Genomic DNA, 13,789 nt, shown 5'->3' with positions numbered 1-13,789 from the left:
CCCGCTGATTGGACGAGCGGAAGCAGGAAATGACGCCAGAAGCGGCCGCTTCACCTGTAATTTAAAACCGGAACAAACGAAAACAAAAAGCAGGGAGCAGCTGTGGAGTGTTTCTGCTTTTCCTGGAGTGTTTTGAGCACTCTCACGGAGAAGCGCTGGCCGTGAAATAGCATCGTCTAAAGGAGCACAACTGGACCCAGAATAATGGCACATTAGCAAAAAACCCAACAGTTTTATGCTTTTATGGGGTTTTTTTCACCACCTCTTCTCGCCTTTATTACTTGAAGTTGTGATGAAGGGTTTCGGTTGTGCCAGCTTGAGGAGAAGGAGGAGGAGAAGCAGCAGCGGGGCAGCCGGGCTGCTGTGGCCGCTGCTCGGTGCATATCTCTGGGCTTCGGTGGTCGGGTACAAGCCGGTGATTATCGTGCACGGTTTGTTCGACAGCTCAGGGGATTTTATAAACTTACAGCGGTTCATTAACGAGGTGAGTGTCGGGGCTAACGGAGAAGCTGATTCAGGGGATAGTTAAGGTGTATTGTACAGTAAATCCTGCAGGCCTTACAGATTATATCACCACATGTTTATCAGCAAAACGTGGACCCGACCCGTGCAATATGCATCTGCTGTTAGCGAGCTTTATGGTAAGGGTAATACATTATTTAGTCATTTAATATGAAGTACTTTCTGCTTTATTGATGTAGAAATAAAGCAGCAATCATACAATTAAAGGGCTCATTATAGAGAAGTTTTTGTGCTGTAATATAACACCATTCTGATCAGAGTTGTATTATTACTGTATTATTACTATCATTAAGTTACTTTCCAGAGCTGTGTTTGGTTTTCCTGTAATTTTTATGAGTTTTATTGTTAATTTGGTGCTATAATATGGGTGCATATGTCTGGGGTAAGATTAATTATGTTAAAAACAGTCTCCTCAGGCTGGCTGTGCTCACAGATGGGGAGAAAATGACAAAGACTAAAGCTTTTAACTTTATTTTAGCGACTTTTTGTAAGTGCATAATATCCTGTCAGTTACTTTACCAAGTTGTATTTTTGTTTCTGTTAAATTTCTCATGCCTAGTTTTAATTATTGAGGTTTAGTTAACTGAAATAAACCTGTTCTGGACTGCGAGTGTAGAAGAAAAAGAATGTTCTTTATAATAGATACACTAAAGCATCTTGAAGTCTCTCAGTACTCACAATGATAAAGTTATTAATTACTACTAATCTTCTACTTCAACCTCCTCACAGACATACACCTATAGAAACTGTCAAACTCTCACCAGATGATCTGGCTATGTATGCTTGTTTCTGCCTCAGAAAAAAGCGTTATCTAGTTATCTCAAAATTTCAACTGATTTTCAAATAATTTTCTCAATTTTGAGTAATTTTCTGAGAAGTTTGAAGTTAAGAAGTTAAGATTTTGAGATAATTTTTTTTTTTCTGTGTCGGGGAACAAGCTTCCATACCTGGCTGATGTGACTTGTGTGTTGGTATTTCTGGAGTTTCTGTGGACATGTCAGGAGAGGTTTAAGAGGTTAAAACCAACATTAAGTTCCTCTTTATTTATTTTTTCTGGAAACCACAAAAGAGACCTTTGTGGTTAGCTTAAAATACCGAAAGCGGATCTGAGGCCTTGTTTTTTCTGCTTTAGTTAATTTGTGCTTCAGCAGCAGTTCAGTGATTCAGAAGCTTAAACATCCCCAAGGATAACTGACAGCACCGGCATCTGAAGTCACTGAGGGCGCATTGCTGATTCTTGTAGCTGTTCAGCGCTATAATATGACAAATTGCTTAGACGCTGTGCTTCCTGTGAGTTTTTCCTGTTAAATGATGCGAAACCATCTCCTCCTTCCCTCTCCTGCAGTCTCATCCAGGGACGAACGTGACCGTCATCGACCTGTTTGACAGGGGCGCGAGCTTGGAGCCCATGTGGAAACAGGTGGAGGGATTCAAGGCAGCTATCTACCCAATAATGCAAAACGCAGCAGACGGAGTCCACTTTATCTGCTACTCTCAAGGTGAGCGAGTGCAAATTGCAGTTATGTGTCCATGGTTTCTCTGTCAATCTCGCTGAGGGAGACATCAGAGCGACACTGTTAGCTGTGAAGGTTTATTTTCAGGAAGAGTGTTTGATGATCTGTTTGCTTTAGGATTTCTGCTTCAGTCAGCTGCTGGAAATTCCTATCACGCAACGCCATATTGTATTGCAATGTAAATTTCCCCCCAAGGAACAAGTAATGCAAACGAGATTCTCTTCACTCAGCATGTTTCTGTGAAAAGAAAGCACACCAAAAAGAAAACATGGACTTAGTCTGTGTGCTTCTTGATAAAATAGTTTGTCTTTATGAGAAAAGGATTATCTTGATTGTGGAATGTTTACTTGTCACCGTCGCATGAGTGGCTCAATGGAGTAGTGGTTTACACATTCGATCCTGGGAGGAGACGCACATTTCTTTGGGATTGTGTAAGGAAAGGTGTCTCAAACATGTGGACCTACCTGCTGTGGCGAACCAAAAGTAGCTTCTACACCTCGTTCGAGTATTTCAGAATTTGAGCATCTTTGTGAGAGGAAATGACACAAAGACTTAGCGCCACACTGACTAATGTACTGCTAGCTCGAGTTTGAATTCCCCTGAATCTGGGTGTGAATGGTTGTGCGACCTGCCCTGGGCGAGCCCCCTCCATGTCTGAATAGGATAAGCCAATCCACGCTCATTAAAACTAATTGACGCTAGAAATAACACGCATCACCTGGTGGACTAACTGGGAAGACGGGTTCTCCAGACTTCGACTGAAACACATCCACCAAGACAATTGAGCCCAATCAGATGTTCACTGAGAAATCACAGACGATGTTCAAACTCCTGGCTGGTGGCAAATGGAGGATGGGGATAGGACATCAGTTCTTTAAAGAATCTCTGGACACCAGACGGAGTTTCACTGGTAGAAGCTCTGTCCGGTTAACCACGATGTTAAGATTTGTGTCCGAAAAATGTGATTATTGGATTTTGTTGGTGAGACGGGTTCTAAATCAAACTGTGCAATGTGTTGAATATTTCAAATAAACCGGTTGTGAAAACAAAAACTGTGGACGGGAGTAAAACCTGATATCACACAAGATTTCACCCCAAGAACTGAAAAATCAAAAAGCTCAACTTCAAACTTTATTTATTAATTAAATTATTAATATTGATTTATTTTTAATTTTCACATTTCTACAGAGGAAAAGCTGCTCTTCCTCAGACTAGTGAAGAGTTAATTTATTTCTGCCTGTGTTCAGACAGCAGCACCTTATTATTGCTTTGTGCTACTGCGATGCACCAAATATCCCTGTAAAACCCATCTCCTCTTCTTTCTGAAACTGTTTAAATTTTGACTCTAGCACAAATGGTCACAACATTCAAGTCAGCTTAAATAAAGTCCACAAAAGGAGCTTATGTAAACATACTTAAACTAAAATTCTAAATAAAGTACAGTAGAACCTGATGTAAAAAGCTGACTGTAACACAATAGAGTGTCTCTATAAAGTAAAATGGCTCAATAAATTCAGCAAAGTGAAATAAAACAGACTAAAAATAACTTACTAGATGCAGTGAAATGCACAATAAACAACAATAAAGGTGTCATTAGAGTTTTTAAACGTCACAATGATACAAGGTTAAAACGTGTGTGTGTTAACACGAGAGAACAGATGTTTCTCTGCTAAACAGATGTGTTGATATGCAAAGAGATTTTGACTTCCCGAGTTGAATTAGCCTGTCAAAAAAAATTTGAGGTGGTTTGCTGACGCTGTTCAGGTTTGTTTGACGAATTAATGATCAAAAATGGATTTTGCAATCAAAATAACTGGATATAAAACCTTTGAGCGCTGGGAAATTGACATACTCAGTCAGCTGACCAGTTATCTGTCTGTCACTGCCCTGTGAGGCACTTTTTTATCTAAGTGGGTTATATAACATTCAGTGAGAAGGTTGGGAGGTGGAGTTGCTCTCTGAAAAGCTGCACACACATCACCTGTGTCTTTGTTGATGTTCTTACAGGCGGTCTGGTTTGCAGAGGGATCCTCTCCACTCTCTCTGACCACAACGTCCACTCCTTCATCTCCCTGTCCTCACCTCAAGCCGGGCAGTACGGAGGTGGGTCCAACATGGAGAGCTTAGTTCAGCAGCGTGTTTTAAATGCAGTCAATATTTCTCTGTTGAGAATCTACTAAAACCTTGTTAGTGAACCAGTGTTAACATCTGGCAGCTGTAAAATGAAAACTCTCATGATCTCAGGATGAGAAGCTGCCTGATAATTATCAGCAAAACCGTAAATTAGGGAGTAAAAACCCAACAATGAGTCAGTAAGACTGATGTTGTTGGACCTGTTTTTATAGGGAACCTCAGAGTGGACGAGTTATTGTTTTTTAAGAGAGCTTTAGCTCAAAGCCTTACTGCTTCATACCACTCTTGCTGCTCTGGTGACAAGCCAGAGCTCGCAGCTATTTCCAGTATCAGTCAGCAGACTGACACAGTTAGCAGAAAGCTGTGAAGCAATGTGAAGGGAAACACTGCAGAAATACTTCATCGTGCTGTGGACTGATTTATTCTCTGACTTGGTCATCATTCTCGCTCGTCTTTCTTTCCCCTCAGACACAGACTACTTAAAGTACCTCTTCCCTCAGTTTGTGAAGTCAAACCTCTACCACTTGTGTTACACTGCATTAGGTCAGATGATATCCATCTGCAACTATTGGAACGGTGAGGCTCCAGAATTACTTTTTTCTAACAGATTTTGAAGTCATCAAATTTCTTTTATTTCCTGGCTTTTCGGGGTTTAAAATCATAAGCGAGCGGTTTGACATCCCGTTTGCTTTTCACCTGTCTGCAGACCCCCACCACAGAGACCTCTATGTGAACAGCAGTGATTATCTGGCTTTGCTCAACAGTGAGAGATCCAACCCAAATTCAACAGGTCAGAAAAAGAACACATCTATCCACCTGTGAGTGATGTGTTTATCTCATGACTCCCTATCACAAGTTTGGAGGCAATAAAAGGTCGATCATTTCTGACTTTTACTCTCTAAATCATCCTTTCACAAAACCTCAGATCGCTGAGCCCCAACCACAACAATTATCAAAAATTACTCAGTGTAACGAGTAATTACTTATATCAAAATGACTCAGTTAAAGTGCACAGTAGCCATGAGGTGTGTTTTATTTCCCATCTGCAGAATGGAAGAAGAACTTCCTCAAAATCAAAAAGCTGGTACTGATTGGAGGACCCGACGATGGAGTCATCACGCCCTGGCAGTCGAGGTGACATCATCCTCTGACTCTAAATCTATCTTCCTGAAATCTCACACACATGGATGTCTTTAAAAGATTTTTGGACTTTGTGAAAGTTGCACCTCATGAATTTAGATTATGTTTATAAAATTTCAATGTATTTAAAGTCATTCTGGTGTTCTTCAAGACTTCAGATTAAAGAAGGCTGCATCATATTTACTGCTTTAATGTGACTTCAGTTTATGTCACATCTGTCAATGACATGTAACATGTGCTTCGTGTAACTGTGGATGATCGGATGACTCTCATGTGATGCTCACACACTGCTTTCATGTCTTTACAGCCAGTTTGGATTTTATGACGACAACGAGACGGTTGTTGAAATGCAGCACCAAGATGTGAGTGAAAGTCAGAAAACGTTTTTTCATTTATTTCTGTCTGTGTTCAGGTCATTTAATTCAATTCGGTATAAGTTATATAGCACTAATTCACAATAACAGTCCTCTGAAGGCGCCCAACAATCAGACAAAAAGCGAACACTTGGCAACAGTGGGAAGGAAAAACTCCCTTTTAAGAGGAAAAAACTTTCGGTAAAATTAGGCTTAGGAACCGTGACCAGCTGAGATGAGGGGAAGACACGCTGTGGAAGAGATCTAAAGATCAATAAATATATAAAATATAAAAAGGAGAAACCATGATTCTTACCAGACTAAATCGTCAGAAACTGAAATTTTTTTCAGTTAAACACAAAAACAAAACAAAGAAAAAAACATCTTTGTTCTGACGTCTTTGACACGTTAATGGGTCTGTCATAAAGCAGAGCCATCTTTTATCTATGTCTCATTTATGGAGGTGCCCCTCCCAGAGCAAGGCATGTGCTTTGTTTCTAAAGAATAGAAAAATACATGCACAACCACACCAAAAATCTGAGGTGGTAGATTTATTAATGACTCCCTCGTGCTCTGTTTTCTTTTTCCAGCTGTACTTGAGAGATGTTTTCGGGCTGAAGACGCTGGCGGCTCGCGGAGATCTGATCCTCTGCTCTGTTCCCGGCGTTCAGCACGTCTGGTGGCACTCCAACGAGACCGTGTTCCACACATGCATGGAGAAGTGGCTGGTGTAGCACAAAACCACTTCACAGCACACACATGCAGACGTACACACAGAAAAACACAAAAACGGTCGACCTCTACAGCCTCGGTTATAGTGTCTTCTGTAGGACATGAGCTGATATTTTGGGGGGATTACAGCTGTGAAAGATCATTTGGTGATGTCAGGATTTATTTTAAACCGTATTTCATTTTCGTCTTATTTAACATTTAAGGAGAAAGTTTAACATTAGGGAAAAAATTTTGTTACCTCTCTCTCTTTTATGTGTAGAATACATGTTAGGCTACACCAGAAGCAGGTTAGCTTAGCTTTGCACAAATAATGGAAATAAAGGGAAACATCTAGCCTGCTTGTGTGTGACGAGGACAAAACCAGCACTTTTAACTTCACTCACTAACTTGTTTATTTTATCCGTATGAGTAAAGTAAGTGTAAAATGACATTGGCAACTATTAGTGGCGACTTCTAGTGGGCTAAGAAGGTACTGCAGGAAGGCTACAGTCATGATTGACAGATCAATAGATGGATACTTTATTGATTTATATTAAAGTTATTGTGTTATAACAGCAGGATAAAGACTACGAAATAGTTCAGTCTGCAGTAATTAAACATCATAGCTAAAGTAAAAGTGGTAAAAGTATCACAGGTGCCTACTGAGGACCTTATGCTGTGAGATTTCACACATAGACTGATTTAAAAAAAAACACAAAAACAAAAAGAATACAAAATAAAAATGAGGTTAAGGAGAGTAGAAAGTATCACACTGCAGATTGCTTTAATAAATAATATGTACTCTATAAATGTAAGAAACATTTGGAGGAATGGTTAATCTGCAGATATTTCCTGGAGTCCAGCTATCAACATAATGTTGCCAGCATTTTAAAACCACAAAAATATCACCATCACAATTAGATTTTTGAGTGCATTAACAAAAAAAAAAAAACATTTAACATGTTATTCAGTGGGCTTAAAGGTGCTGGTAGGCAGATTTAATGCAATTCATTAATTAATTTTTAATGTTAACACAGATCCAGGCTAGTGGCTTTCAGCTGCTATATTGAGCTAACGCTCTCCATTTTTTCCCGCTGATGTCACCTTTGCGAACGACGTGAGTCCGGCCCTCACCGTCATACGTAGATGATATGAAAGATGGACGTTCCTAAGGTTGTTATAACTAAAACTAAACTAAAAATTAAAACTACGTATTAATAAAACTAATGAACTAAAACGAAACAAAAAAATAGAGGACATGATGATGGCGGACATGTTTACTGAGACTGTGGATGTCTACATAGATTGAAACTAATAAAAACTAAACATTTTTAAACAATAAAAAGCTTCAGAACTGAATTAATTTATCCAACCCTGGAGATACGTCCATGTTTTATACTGTCTGCGGTGTAGTTTCGGCTTGTCGTGCACGTCTTGTTCGGATGGGTTGTATCAGTACAGGGATCAGGGATTTCCATACATCTTTTCAAACTGCTTGAAAGGATAAGATTTTCTGGAGAAACCTTTACCATAATCTAACCTGTAGCATTATCTTGACCAAGTCTTGATTCATAAAGGGGGAAAAAAAGCACATTTCCCAAAATGTTACACTTCTCCTTCACATATTTATTTAAAAAACCACATTGTTGCTTTTTGAGAAATCCAGCACAGTGCTGCCTGTTTGCTGATGGATGTCAGAAACGTCCAGAAAGAGGTTTTAGCTGCTTTCCTGACTTTAAAGGAGCACTCCAACAATTTTTCATTGTACCATTACAAGGGACAAGAGTGCTAGCAGTCATCGTAGCAGAGGATTAAGGATATGTTGAATTTTATTTACAGGTGTGAGTCCAGTTTGTTGTTACGTTCTTCCTGCCTGTTTCATGGCAAACCTCCAGTTTTAATGCGGGCTTTGAGGTAAGTGAGCTGTGGTTGTCCAGCTGAGCTAACCAGTGTTGCTGTATCAGCAAAGTTGGCAGCATGCTGCTTTTTATTTGAAGAAAAATATTAGTTTATCACTTTAAAAGCATGCAGTGTATCAAACAGTGTGCGTCTGCTCCATCAAACATACCTCAAAGCCGCCACACAAACACGACAGTGCCTAAGCGACGTTAAGTCGTCTACATGTTGAGACTCGCGTTGAGTCATTTATACGTTTTTCATTCCTCCATCGTTGTCTAATTCAGAGTGAGCCTCCGATCTTATCATCAGTTTATTGTAAATATCGTGCAGTGCTTTGGAGCTTTACTCCATCGCTTTTGTAGATGAAGCCTTAATTTTTTCCCCTCTACATGCCTCAGTATTTCATGCCCATTACCAAAGTGCTACGACACACTGCCTTTAGTGACGGTGCTAAAAACAATGATAGGGAGGGGTGGCATTGGGCTCAATAAGACTAGAGAGTGGCAGTGATATGTTAGTGTTTACTGGTCCACCGAACCTCCCATCACATTTAGATATCTCAGGCATTTTAGCAACCTTCATGTTCCTTTTCCTCTGTTGTTCAAGGGATTCATTTGTAACACTTTTAATTTATGCTTGTCGTTCTTATATTTCTCAAAAGGACAAAAAGGGGAGCGTGTATTTGTAAGCTAAAACAGGAAGGGAACTTAAAGGGTTACGTATGCATTGCACATTGTAAAGAGAAGGGATGTTGTCAAGATGGGGATGGTTTTATCTGCGTTTAAGCTACTATGTTAATGTTATTGCATCTGTTGTTCATGTATGCTCGTGCAAAGCCAGAGCTGACCTAACTGCATCAGACGTGGATAGAAGGGATGTCCCACTCTGTTCAGTTTTCCTATTAAACAAATAATAAATGTGGATATGGACACTTTTTTTAAAGCCTAAAACATAAAGTACTATTTTAACAGTTTCTACCGTGTTTGTGTTATAAATGAACAGGTGTCAAATGCTGTCAGGTCTTCAATAAAAGACAGTTTTGAGCATTATTTGTGTTTGTGCTTTGTCCTGTCAGTTAACAACACACATAATTAAAGCCAAAACTGGTCTTGTAAACCAGATGATTTTTTTCCATACATTTTGCTTCCAAGGAGCCAGACTTTATTGTAAATTTTAAAATGCTCTTGAACAATAGTTCTCCAGGCTTTCTGAAGGACTTTCAGAGCTTTTCTTTGGACATCGGCTGCTTTTTGACTAATTTCCAATCCAGTCCTTGTACCTGATCATTTCCAGAAGAATGTTTTTGTTTTTTTGTTTGTTAAGATGCTTAATCCTGACCTGTGAGTCATTCAAGCACAAAAATGCACAAAATTTACTGGATGAACCACTGTTGTTCTCGCACATAACAGATGAGTCAGTAAAAAAAACAATTTAAATTTCTTTTGGATTCAAATTGTTATCTGTATGGAGGAGGTCAGGAGAGAGGTACTGCAATGAGTGTTTAAAGCAAAGTGTAAAGCCAGTGGAGGCTCTGTCATGGTCTCGGGCTGCTTTTCAGACAGTGGTATTGGGAATCTTGTCAAAATTGATTGAATATGAATACAGAACAGTATGGTCAAATTTTGATTGTCCATCTGATTGTCAAGAGCTTCATTTTTCAGCATGTCAATGATCCCAAACAAACTGCCAATGCATTAAAAGCATACCTGTTAAAAAAACAAAACAAAAAACAAAAAACAGCACACACAGTGGAACATTATCAGTCATGGACTGGCCTCCCCAGAGTTTGGACCTCAACATTGAAACAGTGTGGGATTCTCCTGACAGAAAACAAAGGCAGCAACATCCAAAGAAGAGCCTTCAAGAAGCCTGGAGAAATATTCCTGAAGACTACCTAAAGAAATGACAGGAAAGCTGGTCTAAAAGGGATTCAGGCTGAGATGAAGAATAAAGGTGGTCATACCAAATACCGACTTTTCCAGTTTGTTAGACTACAAAATGTATTTTTGTAGTCTTTCTCACTCACACACACATAAATGTATATATACATATATATAATTTCCCATTTTACTGAGAAAAATACAAAATATAAATGTAGTGATCACTAGCTGAAGAATATTCTAGAGTACACTACTGAATCAATCGAAATTAATTTAAAACATATTTTTAAACAGAAAAAGAACTAAAACTAAATAATATTAAATATGATGTAATATAACTGTTTTTACAGTTATTGTGAAAGTTAAAAGGCCAGCAGCAGCTTTATTAATGTATCCTGTTTGGTTTGTTGGCATACATTGAGTTTGTTGTGTTCAATGACATAAAAAAAAAGACTACGTTTCCCATAAGCCTTTGTACGCCGGAAGCAGCCAAACGCCGGACCGGATATCTGTACACGGCGCCCCGAAAAGGCCCTTTTCCGTCTCAGAGAAGTGTGGTACAGAACGGCAGACACAAGTGAGTGAAAAATTTACTTTTTACTTGCTTCATAAATCGTGAAAAAGGGACGGACGCGTATCCAAAATCACTGTGGATTTCCATTGTCCTGGAAATTCGTACAGAACACTTCAGTTTTGTCGAAATTGCGTTTTTATTCCCTCCGAATGTTTCCGTACCAGCACAACAGCGCTGAGCGTTAGCATGCGGCTAGCTCTGTAGCACATGTGGATTCTGCACGTTGATTAGCGGCTCCGATAGATGTCAAATTCAGAACACTAATTCACTAAAAATATCTAGGTTAACCTTAATTTCTTCCCCACTAATTAACAGATGCTGAATTTAAACGCACACCTACGCCTGTTTGTAGACGTTTGTAAGCTTAGAATCCGCTGTGGCGTAAGTTTGCTAGTGTTAGCGTGATGCAGGCTTCACCTCCGGCCTCGCTGTACTTGTGACTGTCTTTACTTTGTTAAATCTGACCAAACATTCACTCAGTCTCCTATTTATATGAATAAATGTGCTTCGTATTAGTGTCAAATCGTGGGGTTTTCTGCTTTTTGCTGGAAAGATAACGTCATTTTGTTTGAACGTAACATTGAGTAGCGGCTCAGTCAAGCTACAGTAGTCTTCAGGTCATTCATTATACACAGATCCGTTAAATAAAGTTCTATTAATAAGACATATATCACATAGAAATAATAGTAATAGATAGAGGACACAGATTTGGCATTGCAGTAAGGTCCACCTTCACAAACCCGAACTCTTACGTGTAAATGTAGGAAAAAAACACGAATCTGTCATTTGTCCTGAAATTATAATTTTTAAAACAATGTGCCAGTAATATTGTGGTGTTTCCTCAGTGACCGATTGGGAGACTGCCCCCGCTGTGGCTGAGACCCCAGAGATCAAGCTCTTCGGCAAGTGGAGCACCGATGATGTCCAGATCAACGACATCTCCCTGCAGGTGAGCGGCACTGTGAAAGATTCACTGTTGTGCTGTTAAGCGAGGCTAGAGTCACGCCTGGACACTCACCTGTTGTCCAGGTGTGCTACAGTGCTCGCAGAGGAAAAGTCTTTGCTTATTCATTGGCTGTAGTCTAATGTGGCCCAGTCAATCACCGGCTCAGATACAATATCTGCCTTTAACGATGCTGTTTTTCAACTTAAAACAGAAAATGATGCTTAAAGATGTCATTCTTCGCTGCAGGATTATATTGCTGTGAAAGAGAAGTACGCCAAGTACCTGCCACACTCTGGAGGACGTTATGCCGCCAAGCGTTTCCGCAAGGCTCAGTGCCCCATTGTGGAGCGTCTGACCAACTCCATGATGATGCACGGCCGCAACAACGGCAAGAAGCTGATGACCGTTCGCATCGTCAAGCATGCCTTCGAGATCATCCACCTGCTGACTGGAGAGGTACTTTCATAGCACTGCTATAGTGTGTGTCACTATTAAAGAGAGTGTTAATTATAACTACAGAAAATAAATGGTTCCTTATGCTATGAAAAACACTATTGAAGATTACAGAAAACAGGATCTTACTGTGGTTTTCAATAATAACTAAAATATAAACTTTATTTAGACACAGTGTGCTGAGAAAATGTTTAAAAGTTGAATCCTAACGTTATCGTATTTAATCTGGGTTTTAAGACAGTATTTCAGCATTGAAAACAATTTTTTTTAGACAGTTGCTAGATTATTTATTATTTTTAGTAAATTTTGCAGTGGTTGTTGCCGAGCAGACAAGGGTCCAGAGTTAATCTTAACCTTTTGTTCCCAGAACCCCCTGCAGGTCCTGGTCAATGCCATTATCAACAGTGGACCCCGTGAGGACTCCACCCGTATTGGTCGTGCTGGTACCGTCAGGAGGCAGGCTGTGGACGTGTCACCACTCCGCAGAGTCAACCAGGTAACAAACGCACATTTTTGTTTCTACCTCCACATAATTGTTGATGTCTAATCATGTGACTAGATGACTTTAATGCATCTTTTAGGGCATGTAAAGTTTGATGCTTGTTCAGTTTTTTCCTGGTTTGCACATGACCTTTATTACTGTCAGGCCTGCATGCAAGAGTGGTTCTCAAGCCGAAGAATCAAAACAGAAAATATGAAGTGAAGCTAAACTGAGAACTTCAGTTTAGCTTCACTTAGCTGAACATTTTAACCCCTCCTATTAGTGATTGATAGAAATTGTGAGGTTCAGTCTTTTTTCACCTTGTTGGGCATAAAGGGTTTGAGACCCACAAGCATACAGTAAAGGCAATTAGTCTCTTAGATTGTGGCAGTCTTATTTTTAACAATTTCATTAATAGCCTGTCCAGTGTAAGTAAATAAACACTTGATTATCATCAGTGCCAGTGTCCTTCTGTCAAAAAGGACAGAAGTACCAAAAAAAATGCTTCTATGCAGGAGAACCTCTTCGTCCAACACCATCTTCATCAGTTTTAGCATGTAAATAATCTAGAAAAGGTTCCATTTTTTTTCATGTATTTGTGTATTTCATGTGTTAAGCGAGGCTAGAGTCACGCCTGGACATTTTCTGTTGTCTTGGTGTGCTAGAGTGCTCGTAGATTAAAAGTCTTTGCTTATTCATTGGCTGTAGTCTGTCGTGGCCCAGCCAATCACCAACTCAGATACATTTCACCGCTGGCCCATGTTCATGTCTCTGGAGTTTAGCCTGTCTCACCTCACTAACGTGTGCTCCGTCTCGTCTTGCAGGCCATCTGGCTGCTGTGCACGGGAGCAAGAGAAGCTGCTTTCAGGAACATCAAGACCATCGCTGAGTGCCTGGCTGATGAGCTGATCAATGCAGCTAAGGTAACAGACTTAGTGGACTCTGATTACATCCTGCCAATTATGTTGGAACCTTTTTAGTGATCAGAGCTGACACATACGAGAAACTGTTTCAAGGCGTGTTAAACTTAAGTTTCTCCCTCTTTGCAGGGTTCATCTAACTCTTATGCCATCAAGAAGAAGGACGAGTTGGAGAGAGTTGCCAAGTCCAACCGTTAAACATGTTCACTTTCTAACAAAACAAATAAATCAAGAAATTTCTGTTGAGTTTGAGTGTTTTATTG

General features: G+C 39.8%; 2 protein-coding genes and 2 non-coding genes across 5 annotated transcripts; all 4 read left to right on the top strand.

Moving 5' to 3' along the window:
- The first annotated feature begins 25 nt into the window (after window positions 1-25).
- On the top strand, window positions 26-9,321 carry ppt2b (palmitoyl-protein thioesterase 2b). 2 transcript variants are annotated; one of them, XM_019351014.2, is made up of 8 exons: window positions 26-484; window positions 1,868-2,021; window positions 4,044-4,139; window positions 4,638-4,745; window positions 4,876-4,987; window positions 5,219-5,303; window positions 5,617-5,671; window positions 6,253-6,391. In XM_019351014.2, the coding sequence occupies exons 1-7, from the start codon at window positions 236-238 to the stop codon at window positions 5,632-5,634; spliced, it is 822 nt and encodes a 273-aa protein (XP_019206559.1). In that variant the 5' UTR covers window positions 26-235; the 3' UTR covers window positions 5,635-5,671; window positions 6,253-6,391. The 2 variants fall into 2 exon arrangements, with proteins under 2 accessions (XP_019206559.1, XP_003452518.2); XM_003452470.5 differs by having other exon boundaries at window positions 33-484; window positions 4,876-4,959; window positions 6,253-9,321.
- A 1,263-nt stretch (window positions 9,322-10,584) lies between these two features.
- On the top strand, window positions 10,585-13,772 carry rps5 (ribosomal protein S5). The gene is made up of 6 exons (XM_003452424.4): window positions 10,585-10,729; window positions 11,572-11,675; window positions 11,919-12,128; window positions 12,493-12,621; window positions 13,431-13,529; window positions 13,656-13,772. Coding segments are annotated over exons 1-6 (612 nt in total). The 5' UTR covers window positions 10,585-10,728; the 3' UTR covers window positions 13,725-13,772.
- On the top strand, window positions 11,714-11,846 carry LOC112843652 (small nucleolar RNA SNORA3/SNORA45 family). The gene has a single exon (XR_003216120.1). It is a non-coding gene; the product is annotated as a small nucleolar RNA SNORA3/SNORA45 family (small nucleolar RNA).
- LOC112843651 (small nucleolar RNA SNORA3/SNORA45 family) lies at window positions 13,222-13,353 on the top strand. Its single transcript, XR_003216119.1, has one exon. It is a non-coding gene; the product is annotated as a small nucleolar RNA SNORA3/SNORA45 family (small nucleolar RNA).
- Window positions 13,773-13,789: the final 17 nt, after the last annotated feature.

This window comes from Oreochromis niloticus, linkage group LG22 (assembly GCF_001858045.2).
Source record: "Oreochromis niloticus isolate F11D_XX linkage group LG22, O_niloticus_UMD_NMBU, whole genome shotgun sequence".
Taxonomy (NCBI): domain Eukaryota; kingdom Metazoa; phylum Chordata; class Actinopteri; order Cichliformes; family Cichlidae; genus Oreochromis; species Oreochromis niloticus.
The sequence above is the reverse complement of the archived record's forward strand: the minus strand, read 5'-3'. Positions and strand labels throughout refer to the sequence as shown.

Excerpts from the sequence above, each read along its gene's own strand:
- ppt2b (XM_003452470.5), top strand. The coding sequence starts at position 236 with ATGCTTTTATGGGGTTTTTTTCACCACCTCTTCTCGCCTTTATTACTT. Across the intron at positions 485-1,867 it reads TACAGCGGTTCATTAACGAG|TCTCATCCAGGGACGAACGT; the intron begins GTGAGTGTCGGG and ends CCTCTCCTGCAG. Across the intron at positions 4,960-5,218 it reads ATCCAACCCAAATTCAACAG|AATGGAAGAAGAACTTCCTC; the intron begins GTCAGAAAAAGA and ends TCCCATCTGCAG.
- rps5 (XM_003452424.4), top strand. Across the intron at positions 11,676-11,918 it reads TCAACGACATCTCCCTGCAG|GATTATATTGCTGTGAAAGA; the intron begins GTGAGCGGCACT and ends TCTTCGCTGCAG. Across the intron at positions 13,530-13,655 it reads AGCTGATCAATGCAGCTAAG|GGTTCATCTAACTCTTATGC; the intron begins GTAACAGACTTA and ends CCCTCTTTGCAG.